This window comes from Cynocephalus volans, chromosome 10 (genome assembly GCF_027409185.1).
Source record: "Cynocephalus volans isolate mCynVol1 chromosome 10, mCynVol1.pri, whole genome shotgun sequence".
Lineage (NCBI taxonomy): Eukaryota > Metazoa > Chordata > Mammalia > Dermoptera > Cynocephalidae > Cynocephalus > Cynocephalus volans.
The window spans coordinates 99,558,443-99,582,104 of NC_084469.1; the positions used below are offsets into that span (position 1 = coordinate 99,558,443).

At 49.2% G+C, this 23,662-nt stretch overlaps 1 protein-coding gene across 1 annotated transcript in view; it reads left to right on the plus strand.

Annotated features, from left to right (window-relative positions):
- Positions 1–787: 787 nt before the first annotated feature.
- The window catches only part of ELAVL1 (ELAV like RNA binding protein 1), a 37,727-nt gene continuing 14,852 nt past the window's right edge, over positions 788–23,662 (plus strand). The window contains exons 1-3 of the mRNA XM_063109059.1: positions 788–939; positions 12,038–12,225; positions 21,777–21,880. Of these exons, the coding sequence (XP_062965129.1) occupies positions 12,054–12,225; positions 21,777–21,880 (276 nt within the window). The 5' untranslated portion in view covers positions 788–939; positions 12,038–12,053. The remainder of the gene's footprint in view (positions 940–12,037; positions 12,226–21,776; positions 21,881–23,662) is intronic.

A 23,662-nucleotide genomic window follows, 5' to 3' on the forward strand; every position in this document is an offset into this window, starting at 1 on the left:
AAAAAACATGGCTAATGATTTAATATATTGAAACTACGCACGTGGCTCACTTATATTTCTACTAGACAGCACTGATTAAAGAACTTAAATTTTAAAAAGTTTTAGACTACACAAGTGGCTCCACGTATATTTCTAAAGGACAGCGCTGGCCTAGAATGTCAGCCCAATAAGGATAGGTATTTCTGTCTGTTCATTACCCATACAGTGACTAGCATATAATAGGCGCTCAATTAAATTTCAATGAATGAATGGGAACCTGAGCCTTTGCTAATAACAGGCACCGATGGAGCGCTGACCACGTCCCATGCCCCGCCTCCTCACGGCACTGGATAAGGAAACTGAGGCCAGACGAGGTGACGTCAGCCCCTGCCCAAGGGCACGGACTGCGAGAAAAGTCGGGGTCGGGATTCGAACCCGGGTCCTGTCCCTGTAGCCCTGGCGCGCTGACCGTTCCTACCTGGCCGGGCGACGACGGCGGAGACGGCGGCGGCGGAACGGACAGGTGCAGGGCACACGGCATGCGTTCGACAAAGGGCGCCGCTCCTCGGCCACCGCCTCCAGTCGTCCTCCGTGAGCCGGGCCCTAGCTCGCTCCCTCTGCGGCCATCGCCGGCCTCCCGCGTCTCCGCCGGCCGCCTAGCCCTTCTCAGGCGGCGCCGGCAGGAAGTCCCGCCTCCGCCGCGCGCCCCGGGGCGCCGCGACAGCCACACCGGCCAATGAGCCGCGCGCCGTGGCGGACGCCGACCAATGGGCGCGCGCGCCGGGGGGGCGTGTCCGGGCCGCGGGCCGGAGCGGGTCGTGCGCGCTGAGGAGGAGCCGCCGCCGCCGTCGCCGTCGCCGCCGCTACCACCGCTACCGAGGCCGAGCGGAGCCGTTAGCGCCGCGCCGCCGCCGCCCGCCGAGCCCCGGAGCAGCCCCGGGCCCTCCCGCCCACGTCCAGGTGAGGCGGAGACCTTTTGGCGGCGCCTGACGGGATAGGCCGCGGCGGGCCTGAGCTCGCCTGACCGGGCCGCGGGCGCCCGCGGGCCTGCACCGGCCAAGGCCCAGGCCGCGCTGGTCCGGGGGGGTGGACGCACGCGGGCCGCAGCGGGCGGGCGGCGGCCGGTGTGGGCACCGTCGACAGGCCCGGGACCGGATTCCTCGGGCGCCGCGAGGGGCGGGCGAGAGAGACCCGGCGTGGGCACGCGCCTGGGGGCCGGGCTCCGCGGCCGGGGCCCCGGTAGTCTTGGAAGCCTAGGATCCGGGGGCGGGAGAGTGGAGGCAGAGGCGGGGAGTGGGGTGAGCGCCTTCAGCGCGCAGAGGTCACGGTCCACGGGCTCGCTCCCCCTGAAAATCCTACAGATTCTTTTGTGGTCGTTGTCAGAGGACCGTGGCCGGTCCGAGGTCCTTTTAGAAGTGTGCAAACCCTTTAGTATGTATGGGAGCCCTAGAAAAAAAAATGTATTTTTTGAGCGCCATCTCTAACAAAGCTGTTGTGGAGCACGGAACATTTGGATTTGTAAAGTGTGTGTGTAAAGCACAAACTGCACGCAGTTAAACAATGAGAGATGGATGCTCTTCCTTTTTCCGGCGTCCTCTGCTGCTAGCCTTAGTACAGTGGGTTCTGATCCCTCCTGTGTACTAGCCAGGTGAAGAAGAAATTCTGCAGTGGCTGCCCCTGTAGGAACAGAAACCCCCCTTACCGAAAGTATTCGTGTGGGATCCAAATGGCGGATGCTTCAGAAGTGGATAAATAGGGAGGATGATCTGGCTAGAAAAGGGTTTCTCAACCTCAGCACTAGTGACATTTTGGGTCAGATAATTTTGGGCGTTTGGGGGGCTGCCCTGTGCGTTGCAGGAAGTTGAGCAGCATCCCCACCCTCTGCCCACCCCTCCCTCCTACCCCAGGATCAACAATTCTCCAGACATTGCCAGATGTCCCCTGTGGGATCGCTCTCTCTCGTTCTCTCTCTCTCTCTCTCTCTCTCTCTCTCTCTCTCTCTCTCACACACACACACACACACGTGAGAACCACTCCTGAACTAAATGATCTTTCACCAGAAGTTTCTCCAACCCCATCTCTGACACCCTAGGTGATGCTCCCTAGACTCTGAACAAGCTCAACTGCACTGAGCCTTAGTTTTCTTATCTGTAAAATGGGAAGGACAAAAGTATTGTGCAGATTTAAGGGTGTTGGAAGTCCCTAGCATTGTGTATGGTCTGTGCATAGTAGGCACTGAATAAATAATGTAATGAATAATCGCCAGTGTTTATTGAAAATTTACTATGTGCTTGACACTTTACAGACATTTGTCTCCAGCCTTTGAGGTAGGTACTGTTATAATTTCCATTTTAGAGATGAAGAAATAAAGGCTTAGGTGAGTCACTTGATATGACCAGTCTCAGGACTAAAACTAGCTGACTCGAGATTTGAACTTGGGCTATCTGACTCAAAGCCCTTTACTCTTAACTGCCTTTGTAGCTCTTATAATCACAAGAGTCCGGGGCACCCTGAGAGGTGGTGTTTCAGGGAATTCCATTCAGTTGTCATTGATCATCTGTGTATAAAGCTCTGTGCTGGGATCTGTTATAAAATTCTGCGACTTCATGGTCCGTGAAGAGGCCAACATATGTGGAAGGAAAGCGTGCTTATGTTGGAGCACTGGTGTTGAGGGGGCAGAATTTCACTTTGGATGTGTTGAGTCTGAGATCACAAGTCAACAAAGAAAACGTGAGGAGAATTATGCAAATACTGTCTTCCTGATGCTTTCTTATTGCTTCTCACTCTGCTTCCCGTCTCTTCTTTCCACACTCCAGGAAGTGTGTTGTCTTTTGTAAACAGATATCTAATTTTGTCACTCCTGATAAAAAGTCTTTGGGCAGAAAATAAGGAAATTGTGTTGACCTCTTTGGGTGGCTTAAAAGATAAAGTCTGCAGCCCTTAGCTGGGGCTGCCAGTTCTTGTACACTCTAACACTCCCTTCCTTGCTGACTTCATCCACACATAGACCCCAAACTCCCGCCCTCTCTGCCTGTTACTCCCTCTGCCTGGAATGCTGTTCTCTTCCACCTGGAGAGCTGTTCCCATGCTGCATGGCTCAGCTCAGAGCTCCCTCACCATTTGAAGCTTCCTCCGACTGCCGCCTTTCCTCCCCCACCCTCTGGAATCTACTGTTCCCCTGTTTGTGTTCCCATCCCATTCAGTTTCTTGAATTGCTAACACTGAATGGCGAGAGAACTGCAGCGCCCACCTTTCGCCCCTAGGTGGCAATAGTGAAGCAGTGAGGAGGACCTGAGGCCAAAGGAAACCAGCCTATAGAAAGGAAGTGAGTCTCGCCTCCCTCCTTTGAACAGCTCTTCTTGTTCCGCTGCTGTGTCCTAGGCCCCGCGCTGGGCTCTGGGGCAGCGAGGATGTACACGATGTATGTGTGGATCATTTCAGTCCACTGTAGTGAGGTAGTTATGCACTGGCTGACGTGGAAGCATAGAAAAGGGAACTGTTAACCAAGCCCGGGTGGGCACAGGAGATCCCAGAGTGCTTCTTGGAGGAGGTGAGACTGGAGTGTTGGGGAGGAGTTTGCCAAGCAAAGAAGATGCTGGATGTGGGAACAGTATAGGCAAAGGGGTGAGGGTGGGAGCATCTCAGTTTGCTTGGGGGACGTGGGGTCTGGGACTTTTTAGGTAAGAAGGATGGAGTGAGTCATGTGTCTGCTGAGCAGAGGGTTTGGGTGGCCTTGGATGGCTACTGAGCAGTGTTAGTCCACAAAGAGGCAGTAAGAGTTGCACACAGGAGGAAGAGCTGGAGGGCAATGAAGCTGAAGGCCAGAAAACCAGGAAGGAGGCAGTTGCTTTCCTGTAGGTCAGAAAAGTTGCATGTGGCTGACTCTGGGTCTGTGCTGGAGTGGCCAGGGAGATGAGTGGTCACTAAGAGAAATGGAGAAGGCAAGAGAAGGAATTGGCGTAGTGTGTGGATAGAGACAAGAAGGCACATCACTGGAGCGGGAAGCGGGAAGGTGGCAGAACGCAGTGTCCACGTCTGCACGTGGGTGAGGGGTGCACTCATGATCATTGGGCCATCCCCACTTGACCCAGAATCTCAGTGTGAACTGGCACAGTCAGTGCTCACACTTTTATAGCTTGAAAACATGAAACGTAGCTGCTTGTTCATTGTCAAGGGGAGGAGGGAGAAGCGGAAGATATTGTCTTCTCAAGGAATTTAGAACCTGAATTGGGGAGAAGAGACCTAGATGTGTGAGATTAAATAGCAGAAGGATGAAGGGGCTGGTTACAACAGAATTGAGAAAGCACTGAAGTAAATGATTGTCTGGTGCTGGGTTTTTCTTTGTAATTAAAGAGATGGTGTCCAAATGGGCTGCTGTGATCAGACAGGCGTGGGGAAGAGGGTCCAGGGGCAGCAAATGGCCTGAGTGAGTAAAAGGAGGAAGGAAGGCATGAAGAGGCTCCAGGGGCCTGAGTGGACCCATTTGGCCAGGCAGAGGGTCAGGAACGTGAACTTGGAGATAATTCTAGAAAAGTATGCTGGGGTCAGGAGGTAGAGGGTTTCTGAGTATGGTTGAGAGGTGATCCCAGAAGATTGCTTGGCTGGGGGACAGACGAGGATGAACCAATCAAAACCACTGAGGTGGCCCTAAAATGGCTGCACGACTGAGGGGCAGGACTGAGATTGCTTCTTTATTTTGTATGCCTAGTGCCTTGCTCTGTGCCTGGCATGTGGTTCCCACTCCATCTTTGCTAGGGAAGGAAGGCTTATCAGGAAGCTCAGAAGTGACTGGATCCAGCTGCCCACAGAGACGTTTATGCCAGAGGAAGAATTCACAGGAGAGGGAACAGTCCAGAATGACCCAGTGGCAAGACTGATGTCACCATGAGCAGAAATGAGGAGGCAGAAGGAAGAGGATTAATTTGGAGGGAAAAGATGGAGTTGGGTTTAGAGACACCGAGTTTGAAATAATTGTGTGGCAGGGATACCACGTAGAAGTCAGCCTAGGCAAGAGGTGATGGGGATCTGAACAAGGACAATGGCAGAGAGAGGGGGGAGGGAGTTAAGAGACATGTCTCAGATGTTAAAGTGGCAGAACTTGGTGCTTGATTAGGTAGGAGGAATGGAGAGAGGTGAGTTGGGGGACAGGTGTGGATGTGCCACCAAACAGAGTAATTGAGGGGAGGAGGAAAGGGGTCTAGGACAGGCGGAGAGGAGATGAGGGTGTTTGCAGCTGGAGGCAGGGAGGTTGGAGAGAGACACATGTTCACCTTGATTTTGTTAATGAGGGGGAAGGAGAAGGGCACTTACTGCATGCCAGACACTGTGTAGCAGGTGGTAACATCCCCATTTGAGGGAAGGGAAATGACTTACCTGCAGTAGTTCAGCTGATTAGCAGTAGGATTAGTAGTGGAGCTCAGGCTTGTCAGACTCCAGAGCCCGTGAGCTTTCCTTACCATAATATGCTTTGTACTTCTGTGCGAGAGCACCTGAGTGGCCTTTGGCCTTGACTAGCCAGGAAGACACTGGAACTGCTAGCAGGGCTGTGGAGCTGATCGTGCCTTTCGGGCCTGTGGGGCACTTGGACAGGACCAGACGCTGGCTGCACCTGCCGTGCTTCTCCCCTGCCTTCTCAGGCTGGTCGATACAAAATTGCCATGACTTAGCTAGAGCTGCCCCAGCCAGGAGGCCTTCCCCGCCATGAGCAGGGGCCAGTAAGGAACTGTACGCCATGTCCACCTGAGCCCTTGCCTCCAGTGGCAGTTGTAATTGGGTCAGGTGGTGGTTTCAGTTTTTTCTGGCACCAGAGACAGAAAAATCCTGGGTGACCCAAGACTTTTACCTTGAAGACTCAGAATTTTGCATCTGGAAAGGAACTTAGAAATAATTGAGTCCAAGCCCCATCAGATGATGTGAGAAGTGTCAAGGTTGAGCCTGAAGATATATTTGACTGTTCTAGTTTTGCTCTGGCTCAAGTAGTTTAGAAAGCCTGCTCCATCCCTATAAAATGAGACAGTTTCTCATACGTGCCTAATGGAAACCAGTCTCACTGTTTTACATATATACCACTTATGTGAATTTTTACGTCATGTATAAAGACACACACATATCTCTCCCCTGTATATGTGGTAGGTGGTCTACACACATGAACATCATTGACATCATGCAGACAACCAGGATTGTTTAGAATAGTGCAATGGAGTTGAAAACTCTCAGATCATTCCAACAAGACTTCTCACCAATACCTCCAGTAACTGGAAATGTTTCCAGATCAACAGGAATCATTTTGCTAAACTTGAAGTTTCTGTATTTGCTTCCTATAGTTGCCTTTGATTCTTTGGGATGGTGCCTATTTATGATCCTAATAAAGTAGGATACTGAATGTGTTAGTAGAATGTCAAGATAATTTCCAACTGCCCTTCTTTAACATAAAAGAATTACGCCAAACATGATTTCAGGGTGAGTCTGAGAGCCAGCCAACCCCCCTCCTGCTGCATGACACCTAGGTTTGCCTGGGGACCCTTAGATGACAGTGGGCCCTCAAAGCTCTCACCATTGGCATTGGTGTAAAGCAGATAATTACTGATTAGGGCAGTAATAAAAGTTTCTACCGATGGTGTAGAGGCACTGAGAACTAAACTAGGGCAACCTGTCATCCTGGGGGAAGGTGACTTTTTAAAGATGAGCTGGGAGGTGAAGGAGAGGGCAGACATGCCCTGTAAAGGGAGCAGTTGAAACAAAGTCCCTGAAAAATGAAGGACTGTGGTGTGTTGGGAAGAAGCTGGAGTAAGTGGGGGAGAGGAGAGGTGGAGACTGAGGCTGGAGAATCACTGGGGGCCCATTCGCCAAGGGTCTTACATTTCATCCTTGGAAGACTGCTCTGTAGCGAGGTCTGGCCCTGCCACTTATTAACAGCATGATTGGCTATGAGCAAAATATGACCTCTGAGCCTCAGTGGGTAATGACACCGCTGATGGAAAACCAGAGGGGCAGAGCGTGTTGACTTGGGAGAGTCTGCAAACCTTCCACATGGAGAGGGGCAGAGGTGGCTACTACTTAGGAGCCACTGATAATAGGATGGTGACAAGGACCAGTCGTGGCTGGAGCTTGAGAAGCTTGTTTGGCCCAAGATTGGTGGTGCAGAATTGGAAAAGGTTGAGGGAGTGGCCCTGAAGCACCAGGAAACTGTGCTTTTGGGGGTTTGGTTTCTCCACTGTTGCTGGTTGACCGAGAACTCTGCCTGCAGGGGGCTACTCACACTACTTGACTGGGTGTGTCAGGAGGAGCCAGCAGGCTGTGAGACAGAGTGGCAAAGCAGAGGTTCCCTTTTTATCTTTTTAAATTCATTTTTTAATTCACATGTGGGAACATTCATTCTTTTTGGTGTAGTGTTTTTATGAATTTTAACAAATGCATAGAGTCATGTGATTACCACCAGAATCAAGACAGCAGAAAAGAAACACCAAGAAACAAAAAAATTCCGTCTTGCTGCAACCACACATCTATCTCTATGGTTTTGTCTTTTCCAGAATGTTGTTGAAATGGAATCACATAGTATTTAGCTTTTTGAATCTGGTGTCTTTCACTGAGCAAAAGGTATTTGAGATTCATACAAGTAGCATTAGTTTGTAGTACCTTTCTGTTGCTGAGTGGTATTCCATTGCATGGTGTACCATAGTTTATTGATAAACAGCTTGGAGGACATTTGGGTTGTTTGAGTTTTTGGTGATTATGGATAAGACTGCTATAAACATTTGTGTATAGGTTTTTGTACAAATATAGGTTTTCATTTCTTTTGTGTCAAAATTAGGAGTAGGATTGCTGGGTCACATGCTAAGTGTACATTTAACTATAAAAAATTACCAATCTGTTTTCCAAAGTGACGGTAACATTTTTGGCATTCCTGTCAGCAGTTCATGAAAGTTCTGGTTTCTTCACTCCTCATCAGCACTTACACGGTTTTGTTGTTGTTTGTTTTAGCCATTCTAATAGGTGGGTAGTGGTAGCTCAAGGGTATTTTAATTTGCATTTCTCTAATGACTAATGATGTTGAGCATCTTTTTATGTGCTTATTTGCCATTTGTATATCTTCTTTGGTGCAGTATCTGTTCAAATCTTTTGCCATTTTCGCAACTGGATTGTTTGTTTTCTTATTGTTACATCTTGAGAGCTTTAAAAAATTTTGTGCTGAATACAAGTCCTTTTTGCAAATATTTTCCCCAGTCTGCAGATTTAATTCTCCAAGCAGTGTCTTTCACATAGCGAAAGTTTTAAATTTTGGTGATACCCAGGTTATAATTTTTTTTAATGGAATGGGCTTTTAGTGTTGTATCTAAGAAATTTTTACCTACCTCAGTGTCACAAATATTTTCCTTCACTGAGCAGAGTGTATTTGAGACTCATTTTGTATTTTTACATTTTTAGAACAGAGGTCGGCAAACTTTTTCTGTAAAGAGCCAGATGGTAGATATTTTCGGCTTTGTGGGCCATACGGTTGCTACTACTCAACTCTGTTATTGTAGTGCAAAACCATCTATAGGCAATAAATACATAAACAAATGAGTGGCTATGTTCCAATAAAACTTTATTGGAACTTTCCTTATAAAAACAGGTGGTGAGCTGAATTTGGCCTGCAGACTGTGGTGTGCAGACCCCTGTTTTGGAAGGTTCTCTTTTTGCCAGGCATAGAGGATACTTCAGTCTGGATAATAAGAACAGGGTAATCATTGTTCAATTCATCATCCATGAAAACAGGACATGGGCAAAAACTAGATGTCTAGCTCTTAGAGAAAGGGTGAAGAGAGGGCAGGATAAAGAAAAAAGGAAGGAAGAAGAGAAATGTTCAAATCACATTTGGAGTAAACTTCAGTGTGCATTTTAATTTTTCAGAGTTAACCTTGTGCTTTGGATCAACCTTCAGCAAACGTTTTTGTTTGTTTGTTTTAGAGCTAATGATCTATTTTAAAATTGCATGACCACAGATGATTGAACAGATTCATGGAATTTTTCGTGATTAAACTCTTTAATGCTGGCGTTCCTGTGCTTTCTACCGAAAATTGTTATTTGTTTGTTTATTTATTTATTTATTTGGCGGTTGTTCAGTACAAGGATCCAAACCCTTGACCTTGTTGTTACCAACACCATGCTCTAACCAACTGAGCTCACCAGCCAGCCTGAAAATTGGTATTTATTTAGCCGTCCCCCATTGATGTATGTTTAGATTATATTTAGTTTTGTACTTTTGTTTCTGGCGTCTGGCCAGTATAGGGATTGAACTCTGGACCTTGGTGTTATCAGTACCACGCTCTAACCAACTGAGCTAACAGGCCAGCCCTAGTTTTGTACTTTTACAAATCATAGTTGTGTGTTCCTCGCACAAATTTACCTGTACATATGTGATTGTTTCTGTAGAAGAGATTCCTACAGTTATGAGTCAAAGAAATAAAAATTAAAAATTTTGGTAGGTACTGCCAAGTTCTCCAAAAAGATTGAACCATCTTGTGTCAATGGTATATAAGGCTGTTTTTCCCCTTTATCCTGCTTACACTGGATTTTATCCATACTGGATTTTAGTCTATCCGACTAGCAAAAAGTAGCATTTCATTTTATCTTGCATTTTCCTCATTATTTGTAAAAGTGAGCTTCTTTTCATGGGTTTATTAACTATTTGAATTGCCAGTGGCTCCTATCCTTTGTCCACTTCTCTATTGATGATATATATATATTTTTTTTTCTTATTAATTTGTAGATGCTGTGAATTAAGTTTTTTCAACCTCAGCAGTATTGACATTCGGGGCTGGATATTCTTGGCTGTGGGGTCTGTCCTGTGCCTTGCAGAACATTCAACAGCTTCCCTGGCCTCTACTCACTCACTAGATACCAGTAGAACCCCACCTCCCCCAGTTGTGATAACCAAAAGTGTCGCCAGGCATTCCCCATTGTCCCCTGGGGTGCATAATCACCCAGCGTGAGAACCATTGATCTAAATAATATAATGTGTAGCAAATATTTTCTCCCAGTCTGCTGCTGCTTGTCTTTGATTATGATATCTTTTGCCATACAGAAATGTTCAATTTTCTGAAGTCTGACTTTCCAATCTTTTATGGCTTTTGATACTAACCTACTTTGTAAAGAGCAGAGAGCATAGAACATCTTCAAATAAGTAGAAGAAATGCTGGGAAATTTTACTAATTTTGCATGTTTCTGAAAGTAGGAATATAGGGAAGACCCAAACATTTCTACCAGGAAAAAAGAAATCAGGCATATTTCTTCTTTCAGTGTTAATTCAAGGGTTAGTTGGGAAATCTCCATCTAAGAGGCGTGTTCAGATTTTTATGTAACTGCTGGCAAGGCTATTTTAAAAGAAGGCTGAAGGCTCATGACTGTGGGCACTGGGTTTTCAAACATAATACAGAGCTGAACAATAGGGATCTGGAGAAGGGGGTGGGCTGCTTGCTGAGACGTCTAGGCAGGTAGGCACCCACGGCAGGTGGGGCTATGACTGCCTGGGAATTTAGAGGTAGGGGCATGGCTTCCCTTAGATTAGGCAGCTGTACGGCAGGCAGTCCTTGCACTCTTACAAGAGCAGTCTTGGTGCTCTTAGCTGCATCAATCCAGACTCTTCTCTGAAGCCATCACTGGACTCTGACGTTTGTCCCTGAAAGTAAAGACTTTGGCATGCTGGAAAGACATTCCAGAGCCTGTAAGCCATGAAAACCGAGTTCCTCTAACTAGTAGAGAAATCCTAACTTCTTTCTGGCTCAGTCCCTGTGTCTTTGGGAATAAAGGGTGCGGAGGACCATTGCCTGCCTGCTTGACAACAGGCAGGATGTCCGAGGTGCACCCCACAGGCTCCTCAGTATCCAGCTGGAAGCAGCAGTGGACATGGCAGAAAGCAGTTGGAAATCTTTGGAAAGCTCTTGAGAGACAATCTAAATGCTTTTACAGGAGCTTGAATATGTTGCTGGAATTGTTTGTGGGTTTCTTTGAAGCCCTTGTACTGAAAATGGTTGAACTTGGAATTGTGTTAATGGATTTTATTTTTTAGAGCAGTTTTAGGTTTACAGAAAAATTGCAAAGAAACTACAGTGAGTTCCCACGTACCTCTCCCCAACACATAATTCCCCTTATTATTAGCATCTTTAGTGTGATATACCTGTGTTATAATTTGATGAACCAATATTGATATGGTTTTTTTTTTTTTTTTTTTTTTTTTTTTTTTTTGTCATTTTTGTGACCAGCCGCACCGCGCTTAGCCAGTGAGCGCACTGGCCATCCTTATATAGGATCCGAACCCGCGGCGGGAGCACTGCTGCGCTCCCAGCGCTGCACTCTCCCGAGTACGCCACGGGGTCGGCCCTTGATATGTTATTATTAATTAAAGCCTATAATTCACATTAGGCTTCACTCTTTGTGTTGTATATTCTGTGGGTTTTGACAGACATGTAATGTCCTGCTTCCACCATTACTGTATCACATAGAGTAGTTTCACTGCCCCCAAAATACCCTGTGCTCCACCATTCGTCTCTCATCTCCCTTCCCTACCCACTATCCCTGGCAACTACAGACGTTTTTACTGTCTCTGTAGTTTTATCTTTTCCAGAAGGTCATATAGTTAAAATCATATGGTATACAGCCTTTCCAAGTTTTTGTCTTTCATTTAACAATATGCATGTAAAGTTCCTTCATGTCTTTTCGTGGCTTAATAGCTCATTTCTTTTTATCACTGAAAAATACTCTAGTGTATGGATGTAATGGAGTTTGTTTATCCATTTACCTATTGAAGGACATCTTGGTTGCTTCCAGGTTTTGGCAATTATGAATAAATCAGCTATAAACATCCATGTGCAGGTTTCTGTGTGGCCATGAATTGAACTTGTAGGTAGCTCAGTTGGGTAGAGCAAGGTCCAGGGTTCCATCCCTGTACTGGTCACCTGCCAAAAAAAAAAAAGAATAAAAAAAAAGAAAAGTTTCTAAGTGCAGATGTAGTCATTAGTTTTGCCTTAATATACTGCAACATGAACATTTGGAATTTACTTGATCTTTCCTTTCCTTGCAGATTTTTAAAAAATACAATGTCTAATGGTTATGAAGACCACATGGCTGAAGACTGCAGGGATGACATTGGGAGAACGAACTTAATTGTCAACTACCTCCCTCAGAACATGACCCAGGATGAGTTACGAAGTCTGTTCAGCAGTATTGGTGAAGTTGAATCTGCAAAACTTATTCGGGATAAAGTAGCAGGTAAAGAAATGGAGACATTTTGTAAAGGGGATATTGGTGGCTGTCCTGTTAAGCATTGTCTCTTTGCCTGTGACTCTGGCGCTTCTCAGTGCAGAGTAGCTGCAGCCTTGAGATGATGGCTGTGAATCTTTCTCTACTGCCCTAGTATGAGGTCAGACATAGGTTCCCCCAAAAAGGAAAAATTGATTGTAAGACAGAGAGCATGTACAAAATAAGATGGTGAGAGGAGAGGAAAAACGAGGAGCCACCAGAAACAGTGGACACCTCACCCCCCGCCCAAGAGCTGGAAGGGGCCAAAGAACAGCAGCCTGACCTGGCTTGGTCCGCACAGGTTGGTCAAGTGTCCCATGTGGAAGGGACCCCAGAGAGCACCTTGTCCAGGACAGATGCAGGCAGGCCTGTCCCTGTCTGCCCAGCCCCCTGAGCATGGTCAGGCCACAGCAGAACACTGAGTACCCTGCAGGCAGCCTTTTATTATGTTTGCTGTCTCACCACCAATGTGACCTTCTGCACCATACTGAGCTTGAACTCTCTAGGGGGCAGGAGCAGGGCAGCCGAAAGCCCCACTCTTCTGCTCCCTCCAAGTGTAACTTCTAGGCCTCCATGTCCCCATTTGTAAAGTGGGGATAATGGCACTTATATCCTGATAGTACCTACCTCATGGGTGTTTGCAGAAGGCCCTCCTTACAGGGTGACCTCCATTCTGAGAGCGTGGCTTCAAGGACTCTGGAGAAGAACACAGAAAGACCAGGTGCTGCACAACACTTCTTCCTTTCTTTTCTCCTCAGGAAGGAGGGTTGTTTTGAGGAGCTCTCCCTCTCCTACCCACACCCCTACGCCCTTGTCCTTCTCTCCCTCCTCCTTTTTCTCTATGCTCTGCTTTGGCAGAGTGAATGGGCAGGCCTTTCAGGGGACTCTGGCTGCTGCCCTGAGTTGTTGGGACTCTGATTACCTATACCGAAAACTATTTAAAAGTTAAAAATAAAAACATTTTTTATTATGGAGAATTTCAAGTACAGGTTAAGTACCCCTTATCAGAAATGCTTGGGACCAGAAGTGTTTCAGATTTCTGATTTTTTTCAGATTTTGGAATATTTGCTTTATACTTACCAGTTGAGCATCCGTAATCCAAACATTGAGATTAGAAATGCTCCAGTGTCTTGTTGGCTCTCAAAAAGTTTCCGATTTGGGAGCATTTCAGATTTTTGGATTAGGGATGCCCAACCTGTACACATGAACATAGAGTAAGATATTGAATCTGATGTACCCACTGTCCCGCCTCGTCAACCGTCAACACTTTCCCAGTAACGAAAGATGCCTGACCCCAGAGTGACTCCCTAGACCCTGTTTGGTGGCTGCACGGGGAATTAGCTCATCAAATGGGGGCACTGAACCCACAAGCCATCTTCCCTTCCAACTCTGAGAGTCTATGACTTAATAAACACCTTCTAAAGAGGAACTTTAGACAATATACAGACCCTAACAGTGTCAGAATGTTCTAGAAGCCATCACCTCTCTCCTTTTTCAGAAGACCACCCTTGAAAGAGTCCTGTTCAGAAGGGTTTGAAAATTTTCCTGTGCCACTAACATGTCTTATCTTTCTCCTCTTGTGTTCTGGTAGAAGGGAATTTTTAGCCCCATTGATATCCCTGAGCATTGGAGTCCAATTTTGCAAGCATTCTCACGGTACCTGACTTCTTTGTCTATTTACTTGTTGTGGTTTTTACAGGAATGTGAGCTATGCTAATAGGAACACCTGGATTTGGTGAGATCAATCCAGAGAGAACTGGTTTTTAAAACCTGTGAAGGCAGAAAAAGTGTAATTTGGAAGTTATTTCAGTTCAGAGATAAGCTTTGTCTTATCTTTGGGCAGTAGTTAGTGTATCAGAAGTTGTGGAGTCAGTGGCCCCGGGCCCACTAGTCAGCTCAGCATCTTGTTAGCAGTTCTTTAAATTGAGCGAATGGAACTTTATGAAAAACTTACAGCGTCCTCACTTTTCTCGTCTGGGCACCTGCATGTGAAAATTTCTTCACTGGCTGTGCCAGGCCTTACTTTTCCCTGACTCTTTGTCCTTTTATTATACCACTCTTGGCAAAACCTTGGCCAACTGCTTTCTCCTGGCCGGAGCTCCAGGTGCCAACCCCAGCAAGGGAGTCTGTCACCCAGACAGACAGGCACCCTGTCAAGTTATTCCCCAGTTGTCCCCGTCCTCCACAGTGTCCATTTCAGTGTGATTTCTCTCCTCAGGCCTCCGAGCACCTCCTCATTCCCAGCCGATGGCCACCACCTCCTTTGCAGTGGAACTAACAGCGGCTACACCTCTGCCCTAGATCCCTTCCCTACCCGGCTCCCCCGAACTCAAGTTAGCGAAGTACCCACTTTTCCTGGATCAAGATCACCCCATCAGCGTTCAAACATGCTCTGCTCTATACTGTCTTGTAAAGAATTCTTTCTAGACTCCCTGACTTCCTCTAGCTCAGGGTTTCCTCATGTCAGCACTGTTGACATTCGAGACTGGATAGTTTTCACCATGGACTGTGCTGTGCATTGTAGTGTGCTGAGTAGTATCCCTGGCCTCTGCTCACTTGATCCCAGTAGCACCTTCTGAGTTGTGAAAACCAGACCATGTCCCCTGATATTGCCCTGTGTCCTGTGGGAGTCAGAATCGCTCTTGGGTGAGAAGCACTCTTCTGTGTGTTGTCCTCTCATTCACAGACTGTCACCTCTCCTGTCTCCACTCCTTCTAGAGCATCCTCTTCCCCTGGTTTTCATGAAGCACCCACCCTGGTTGTCTTTAACTTAGGTGGTCCTTGGGGTTATTCTGTAGTCCTCCTCTTTTTCTGAAGCCTGCACTCAGGGAGGGCAGATTCACTGCCACTGCTCTCCTCGCATCCCCTGGCTTAAATGTACTCTGTTTGCCTCTTCTCTTTCAACCAGGAGACTTTCCTGAATTCCAGGCCCCGCAGCACCTTAAATTCAGTGTATTCCAAACTGACCCTGACTCTGCCACAAGCCACTGCTCATTTCCAGAGTCCCCATCTTAGTGGATGTCACCACTGTCCAGTCAATGGCTGCAGTCAGAAATCTAAGAGTAGGGCTGGCAGGTTTATTAGCTCAGTTGATTAGAGTGTGGTACTGATAACACCAAGGTCAAGGGTTCAGATCCCTCAATTGGCCAGCTGACAAAAAAACAAACTAAGAGTGGCAGACACATGTCCCTGGCACTTGTCCTCCAGGGTCCTTCCTCAGTCTGTCCCTTTCCTCCATCTCCCCTGCCACCATCCTAGCCCAGGATACCATCACCTTTTGCCTGCACTGTTGCTGTAGCCTCATAACTGGCCACCTGTGCTCCCTTCAGACCATTCTCCTTAGTGCAGCAAAGGGACCTCTTTAATAGCCAGTGTGTGACCCTAGCCCTCCCCTTCTCTGAAACCGTTCAGGTCCTGGGTTGCATTTGCTTGACGAGGCCTTCCCTGGCCTCACCCAGTCAGTGTTAGTTGCTCCTCTTGTGGGTTCCCATAGCAATGGGCAGACCTGCACTGTGGGGCGTCCACACTGCACTGAGATTGAACTTTCTCGTCCAGTACTTCTGAATAGTTTTCAGAGGCAGGAGCCTTGTTAATCTCTGCAGCCCTAGACATAGCCGCAGTGTTGGGTGAGTGAGTCAGTGAATGAATGAATGATGCATGGGATTGGGGGAGAGTGCAGATCAGTGTGGACATTCATTCATTCAGCAAGTATTTATCAAGTCCACCATGGGCCAGGTACTGGTTACAGAAGAAAGGAGGGACCTGGTGGTGGCTGGGATGAAGGGAGTGTTCCATGTGCTGGCTTTCAAGATTCAGAATGTCTCTGGCTGGCCGGGCCCTGGCCCTATGATGGGGATGTGGTGTTTGTTGTTGCCTGTTCTGCCCACAGACACTAGCTAGAGGAGGCTGCTGTAGCGTTCTGCTGTGCCTTCCTGTGCTGCCCTGCCCTGCCCTTTGCCTTGCTGTCTGTCTGGTCTCTCTGCAGTGGCTCCGTGTGGCCCTTGGGGATCAGAAGGACTCAGCCCTTCACCCTTGTGGACTGCGTGTCATGCTGGCCACTTGGCTTTTGTCCTGTTGCCTTGAAGTTCTGGTCAGGACAAAGCCCACACCCTACCTGTGGCTCCCAAGACCCCTGGGTCCTTGTTCACCCCATCTCCACCCACTGTACCCCCTCCCCACCCTCCCCTTAGGCTGGACGGAGCTGCCAGTCATTTCCTAAACCCACCCTGTTCTTGCAGGCTCTGATTTCCCCAACACCGTTCCCTCTGCAGGAATGCCCTTCCATACTTTGCCAGTGTGACCACTTTTTTTTTTTCTTAATTTGAGTCATCTTCGTCCCTTATTTAAGCATGAGACAAGCCAGAAGAAAAGTTTAAATGACCCGTAATTGTTGACTTTTGGGTGCATGTCTTTCCCATCTTTTTTCTTTACATACTCATGGCAGTAAACAATCATGTACTTTTACAAAAATGGGCTTGCCCCACCCCAAGCTGTGCAGTAAACTTTTTTCCTATATCTGAACATTTGTTCTTGTCACTGAACATGCTATTCCAGTGTAATGGTTGCATAGTATTCTATTTTCCATTTTTCCGTATTTATAGGCCCCTTTGTAATAAATATCCTGGCACGAGTCTTTGCTCATTGGTATTTCCATAGTAAGTCTTCCTGGAAGTGAAGCAGCAGATGGGAGAGTGGACCTTCTAAAAGCTCATGGTCCCTATCACCGCCAACTCTCCCTGACCTCCAGGGGAGTATCCCCCTTATACTCCCTTCTCCCCAACCCTGTTGTCACTAGGCTCAGTGGGATTTCTTTTGGGGGTGAGGGGCTGGCCGGTAAGGGGATCCAAACTATGACCTTGCTGTTACCAGCCCCCAGCAGGATTTCTTCTCTTTGCCAGCCTTATAAGTGACAAACGAGATCCCTCCAGTTGTGGTGGTAATTTGCATTCCTAGTGAAGTTCATGGTTTATCTATTCACTGGCTATTTATATTTCTCCTTTTGTAAAATACCCTTCTTGTCCTTTGTCCATTTTCTCTCTTTGGGGACCTTTGCAGTTTCTTACTTATTGCCTAATTAATTCATTGTCCCCACCCCAGACTCAGTATCTGTCTCTCAGTGAAGTCTTCCCTGGAGTCCCCATGGACCTGTAAAGAAAGAACTCCCAGTTCCTGCCCTCACCTGCACAGGAGGCCTCGTCCACAGGGCGCACATCTTCCTTGGGTCAATTCGAGGCTCTTCCAGTTCTGAGAAGCACAAAGGGGTCAAGGCAGTATGTCTGGCAGTGGGAGATGAAATGCCGAGGAATCGCCTCTCCAGTCCTAACCCCTGTGTAGAGAGAGAACCTCGTGCATCTGGAAATGCAGGAGCTCTGACCCACACTTGCCTGTCGGGATGCCAACAGGACATACGCAGTGCTCCACGTGGAGGCAGCTTTGGTTTTCCCCAGGGCAGCAGCTCTCAGAGTGCCATTCCCTGGCCAGCTGCACATCTGGGGACTTGGAGAGATGCAGGGCTGCTTCCCCTCCTCCTCTTGGGGCCTTCCTCCAGGCACTGGTCAGGCCAGGGCTCCTCTGCATGACCCTGGGAAGCCCCTCTGTCCTCGTGTGGTGCATGGCACTGGAATCCCTGGGAGCTTTCAAAAATCCCTGAGGCCAACTGCCAGCTCCCTCCCACTCCTGCCCACTGCCCCTAGTTCTGATTTAGTTAGTCTGGGGTGTGGCCTGGGCAGTGACTGTTCTTAAAAAACTGCCCAAATGATTCTCAGAAGCAGCCAAGGTTGAAAATAGTTGGTCTGTAGCATAGGCAAGGGTGGGTGTGGGCAATCAGGTGCTGGGTGGACCACCCTCTGGTGTAGGGTCTCACCCAGTGGGTGAAAACCAGGGTGCCCTTCATTCCTCACCCACCTTCCCTCCCACTACTGCCCCGTGCCCACCATAGAGAAGAGAGCAGACTCGGGTAGAGCAAGGCCCAGGAAGGGTGTGCGGAGATCCAGACCCCAGGAGACACATGCCTGTGGGCATGTCAAGGGCCTCCCCTCACTGGGGAGCTGCTCCCTGGCGCTTTAGGGAGCTTCAGCTCCTTCTGGAACTACCTCCCCCATCACCCTCTCTGCAGTCCTCTTGGTGGGCTGTCTTTCTGCCACCCTGCTTTCTGTACACTGCCCTTATCTCTTGTCTGCACTGGCTTGTGGATGCCCTACTGGGCCTCACGCTGGCTTCTTTCCCACTGTCGTCCACTCTCCACCCAGCAGCCGCCTCCCAGGCTGTTCCCCAGGGCTCGTTTTGCTCAGTTGCGCTGGCCACCTTTCCTTTCTTGGAACACACCAGCATCATCTCTGCCTCCGAGACTTGGTGCTTGCTCTTCTGTCTGGCCACACTGAGGTCCTGATTCAAATATCACCTCTGCCAAGGGCCCTGTCTAACATGGGCCCGTCCTGTCAGCCCCTCTCCCAGCACAAAGGACATTGTCCTTGTAGCACCTACGTGGGGGCTTTACTTGTTAGTTTCTCGCTGGTTTGTTGTCTGACTCACCGTAGGGATGTGACAGCTTTCCTTAAGGCAGCAACTGTCTTCTGTTGTGAGCATTATTGGCCTCCCAGCTGGGTACAGGGCCTGACACATAGTAGGTGCTCAGTTAATATGTTGGCTCATTGAGGAGGACAGGAGGAACCAGACCGAGGAAGGAGGCAGTGACTGCCTAAGGGTGTGTGACTTCCTCGGTGACACTGGCACACATGGGCAGGTCCAGAAGAGCATGTAGTGGAGATGGGCCAAAGGTGGGACCTTAGGGACCATTAGTCTTGATGGAATGGGCAGAAGACGAAGAGGATGAGGGGCCCAAGGAGGGACAGTTGGGGAGAAGGACAACCTGGTGTTGTTTTCACATACTGGAGGAGGTGGCATCCCAAGAGGGTGGGCAGTACCCAGTGCGATCAGCAGTGCCCACCCTGGAGGCTGACTGGGGCCACCAAGCAACTGGGAGCCAAGAAAGCAGGAATGTGGGCTGGGCAGGAACTGTGTTTCTGTGCAGAGAGGAACCAGCTGTGGCTGAAGACACAGGCCCGGGGCCTGGGGCATGATCCTCATCAGCATCTGGTTTACCCCAGCAGTGCTCAGGCCACCAGGGCTCTGGCAGCTGGAGAGCAGGTGTCTGGGAGTAAAAAACCAGCAAGGCTGGAGTTATGGGCGGGGATCCACACCACAGACATTCTGCACTTCCAGATTGAACCTCTGTAGTCTGGACCACTTGCAGAGACCTTGACGTTCCTGACCTGGAGCCGTTTCTGGTCATTTTCTGAGCTGCGATCCTGACTTGTGCTGGATGGGCCCAGGCCCACAGCCTCACAGCTCTGGGTCCTCACTCTGTCCTGGGCTCCTGAGCCAAGTCTCTGAGACCTGTGGAGTTTTGTTAGAAATATGAGTCTGGTGGTCAGATTTTGGTTTTGTTTCTTTAAAAACGAGGGTGGCCTGTGCAGAATCGCAAATAATTTATGTAGCTGCTGCGCCCTGAAGGAGGGGGAGGATAATTCTGCAAAGTCACTCTTTAAATGACTGTGACTTCCTTCCAGAGGGGCAGTATGAAAAGGGATGGGGCGAGTAACCTTACAGCAGGGACACCTGACAGTCTGGCTGCCTCAGCCAAGTGATCAAGTTCTACGTCAGCAGTGATAAGCCCTGTTGATGGTGTGTGCTCTTGATACTATGCGGCGAGAAGGGCACTTCAGCTCTGTGGTCTTCCTCCCGAAAACCTATACCCCACTCTAACCCTGAGAAAAACAACAGACAAACCCAGATTGAGGAGAGTCTACAAAATTCCTGACCCGTCCTCCTCAAAACTGTCAAGGTCATGAAAAGCAAGAGTCTGGCACAGCCAAGAGGAGCCCAAGGAGATGTAACAGCTGATGTCATGTGGGATCCTGGATGGGATCCTGGGGACAGAAGAGCACATTAGGAGGAAAAAAAATAACAAGGAAATCTGATAAAGTGTAGACTCTAGTTAATAGTGTGTCAGTATGGGGTCATTAATTGTAACAAATGTATCATACTAATGTTAAGATGTTACTAATAGGGGAAACTGGGTGTGGGGTACATGGGAACTCTGTGTTTTATACTTACAGTTTTTCTATAAATCTCAAACCGTCTTTAAAACGTTTATTAAGGCTGGCCGGTTAGCTCACTTGGTAGAGCGTGGTGCTGATAACCCAAGGTCAAGGGTTCAGATCCCTGTACTGGCCAGCCATCTCCCCCCCAACAAAAAAGTTTATTAAAAAAAGAAAGTAGCAAAAAATAAAGTAATAAAATAAAATTTAAAAAAAGAAAGTGGCAAAGCTGGGTTAGGCTCTCCGCTGGGTTCATGGTCTTGTTATCAGCAAGATGGGTCTAGGTTCTGCTGGCAGCTAGCACCACTGCCAGGAGCATGTTGGTCTCATTGTGGCTTGAGACCTCGTCCTGTTGTGGACCTGGTAATTTTTTGAGGGGAGGAGTGGAGCAGTGCTCAGTGAGGACCTTTGTCATACTGGGACCCAGAGCAGTGCCTGCAGGTGGAGGGCTCCTGCTAGCCCTGTGTGTGTGGATGAACCTGGGGGACGTGGACCATGCTCTCTCTGGGCCTCCTCTGCTTCTCCTTTTTTAGTGAGGGTATGTGACTAGTTGTTCTCTATGGCTTCTTCCTCACTCTGACCCCCAGCAGCTGCTCCTTTCTGGTCCTTCCCCCTGCCATCCTGTGTCCCTCCCATCATGGCTAGTACAGAGTGTTTAACAAAGAGGAGGCGAGAGCACCCTACCAGTAACCTTGGTTTTCTTTGCTGAGAATTTGGGTTGCAACATCCCTTACAACTCCTCCGAACTTGAGGACTGGCGCTGTTACAGCAGAGCCCAGCACTAGGAGAAGCCCTGGAAATGTGGCCGGGACTGTGAAGCCAGGTCAGGGGCTGCCTGGCAGGGCTGGGAATTCTCCCATCTCGGGCTTCCCCTCGGGCTTCCCGTTCTCTTCCACTCCTAGCTGGGTTAAGTTGCCCTCAGGTTTGGGGAGGTAAATGGAAGCGGTGCTAGGTGGTGCCAACAAGACTGCCCGCTCTGGGGAAGGAGGTGGCAGAGAAACATCAGGGACCCAGAAAGCTGATCGTTCCTTGGGCTCTGCCCACCGGCCTGTCTGCCTCTGGTGGCCCTGCTCATCCTCACCCACCAGGCCCCACATTACCCATGGGACTGATTGTAAGCTTTCCCAAGGATGCAGTTGGTAGCACAGGATTTCTTCTTAATTTTTTTTTTTAAATTACAAAAATAACCTAGTTCATTGCAGAAAATGTACACGTTTGCCAAAGAAAGTAAGAAAGTTTGCCATAACCTATGATTCCGTCCTCCAGAAGCCACCGCTCCTAACGTCTTGGTGTGTTTTCTTTGTCTATTCTGACCAAGCCTTTTGCCCCAGTTGGATACAGCCCTGTCCCATCTCCCAGTCCCTCTTGCTTGCTCACTGGCTGGCAGTTGGCTTACCAGTATCCTCATGTTCTCTCGCATAGGACACAGCTTGGGTTACGGCTTTGTGAACTACGTGACTGCAAAGGATGCGGAGAGAGCAATCAACACACTGAATGGCCTGAGGCTCCAGTCAAAAACCATTAAGGTAAAGAGACTCGATCACCACCTCACCCATGCCTGTCCTGGGCAGGGGTTGGTGCTGGGCCCTGGGTGGCCTCTTGTCACTGCCGAGGGGACTGTTAGCACGACCACTACTGAGGGGACCATTAGCAAGACCATGGCCTGGCCTCTCGTCACTGCCAAGGGGACTGTCAGCACGACCGTTAGCACAGTAATGAGGACAGCTGGGGGATTTGAGCCCCATGGTGACTGTCTCAGGCTTTAGGTGGAAATCTCATGGCCTCCTCAGCCCCACCAGTGAAGGGTCCTATGAAGGTAATTGACACAGAGTCAGTTCCCTCTCTCCCTGCCTTGGTCCAGGATGTCCCCAGGGCATGTCCACTCACAAGCAGCCCTTTCGCAGATGTCCCCCTACTGTCTCTTCCTGCCTCACAATGTTCCCATCCCTGTGCAGCTCCCATCCCCATGTCACACAAGCATTTGGCCAGCTCTGCCCTCCTGACGCTGGCTCCAGGCTCACGGCAGCAGCTCCGTCCACCTGCCCAGTGCCCCCTTCCTGCTTCATCACAGCAGTTGTAACCCTTCTCTCAGCAGTTTGCTCAAGGTTCATAGAGCACGTGCTTATTGAGCACCTACTGTGTGCCAGACAGTGACCAGCATGGACACATGCGGTGCTCTCGTGGAGCAGGGCTCGTGTGCACACAGGAAACAGGAAAGCTGTGTGTGACAGAGGCACGTGTTCTGTGTGGAGGTTCGGCTGTGACAGGTGCTTTGGGGGAGGTGCCTTGAGCAGGGCTGTGGTGGCTTCCTGGGATACATGGGCAGGCCCTCCAGGTCATGTAGGCTGGCTTCCTCTGTCTTCATGTTCTGAACCTGCTGCCAGCTCCTCTGTTTTGATTGGGGTCCTCTCAGCCCAAGCCCCACCTCCTCCTGTCCCTGAGTGTCCATCTTCCAGTTCCCCTGCTCATGGGTAGCACCCGCCACCCAAGCCCAGTCTGTGTCTTTCTTGACCCTCACCCCCTTGTCTCCTGTGCATCCTGGCACTGCCAATCTTTTCCTGAGCCTCTGGGCAGGTCCCCATGACCTGGCTGCCTGCAGGAGCTTGGCAGTAGCTGTTCCCACCAGCCTTTGGAGTGGGCCTTCAAGGCACCTGCAAACCTTGCGAGGCACTTCTTGTGCCCTAGACTCACGCCTGCCAGAAGAATCTCTCTTGATCCAAAACTATATGGGGTGAGATCCCCCCACACCCTAGGAAGATGCTCCCTCTGATCCATATTGGGCACCCAGAAGTCTCCCTCTGGGACCCTGCATCATAGCTGTGCCCCTGCATCATAGCTGTGCCTCCTCAGCCTGTCTGTTCATCAGAACCCTGGGGAGTTGGGCCTCCTGAGTCACTCTGGGGGTGGGCCCAGGAACCTGTATTTGTGCCAGCCCACCAGGGAAGTGATCTGGCTGTGGCAGTACACGTTCAGCCTGGAGGGTAGCCTTCTGTCCCTGCCTGCACCCTGCTCAATGATATTGGTTATTCAGTGGCCAAACCCTCCCTACTCACTCAGTAGTGGATTTCTCAGACCCGCCTGATGTGTGTGCACGCACAGTGTGCTGTGGCTCCCCGGAGCAGGAGCACGGCTCATGCGTCTCTGTGTCCGGCTGGGGCTGGTAGAGGCTGTCACATGTCATGGCATCTCCCCCTGAGCAGGCCTGTTGTTCCTCACCCCCAGATCCTGCTGTTTATTCTCTGCCCAAGGCATTCTTTCTCTTAGGAATCGTCTGCCTCATTTAGGAAATGCTTGAACACTCTGGTTTC